General features: G+C 67.7%; 1 protein-coding gene across 3 annotated transcripts in view; it reads right to left on the bottom strand.

Moving 5' to 3' along the window:
• The window catches only part of SEC11A (SEC11 homolog A (S. cerevisiae)), a 7,181-nt gene extending 6,936 nt beyond the window's left edge, over positions 1–245 (bottom strand). For 2 of the 3 annotated variants that reach the window (XM_010155465.1, XM_010155464.1), the window contains exon 1: positions 138–244. In XM_010155465.1, the coding sequence (XP_010153767.1) occupies positions 138–220 (83 nt within the window). In that variant the 5' untranslated portion in view covers positions 221–244. Of the gene's footprint in view, positions 1–137 lie in introns of all 3 variants that reach the window. The other variant, XM_010155463.1, reaches the window with a different exon arrangement.
• Positions 246–257: the final 12 nt, after the last annotated feature.

Genomic DNA, 257 nt, shown 5'->3' with positions numbered 1-257 from the left:
AGCCGGGGGGGGGGGGGGGGGAGCCTCCAGCCACCCAATCCCTCTGGAAAACCTACTCCGGGCGGGCCCCAGCACCACCACGCCACGGTGGAGCCTGCCGGGTCTCCAGCCCTTCCCCACGCCCCCCTGGGATTTACCTCAGCACCACCACGATGGGGCTCTCGCTGCCCGTCACCACCATCAGCCCCTTCCAGACCATGAGGGCGGACGAGACGATCATGCCGAAGTTCAGCACCTGGTAATACAGCTGCAACGGG

This window comes from Eurypyga helias, unplaced genomic scaffold (genome assembly GCF_000690775.1).
Source record: "Eurypyga helias isolate BGI_N326 unplaced genomic scaffold, ASM69077v1 scaffold37037, whole genome shotgun sequence".
NCBI classification, from domain to species: Eukaryota; Metazoa; Chordata; class Aves; order Eurypygiformes; family Eurypygidae; genus Eurypyga; species Eurypyga helias.
The sequence above is the reverse complement of the archived record's forward strand: the minus strand, read 5'-3'. Positions and strand labels throughout refer to the sequence as shown.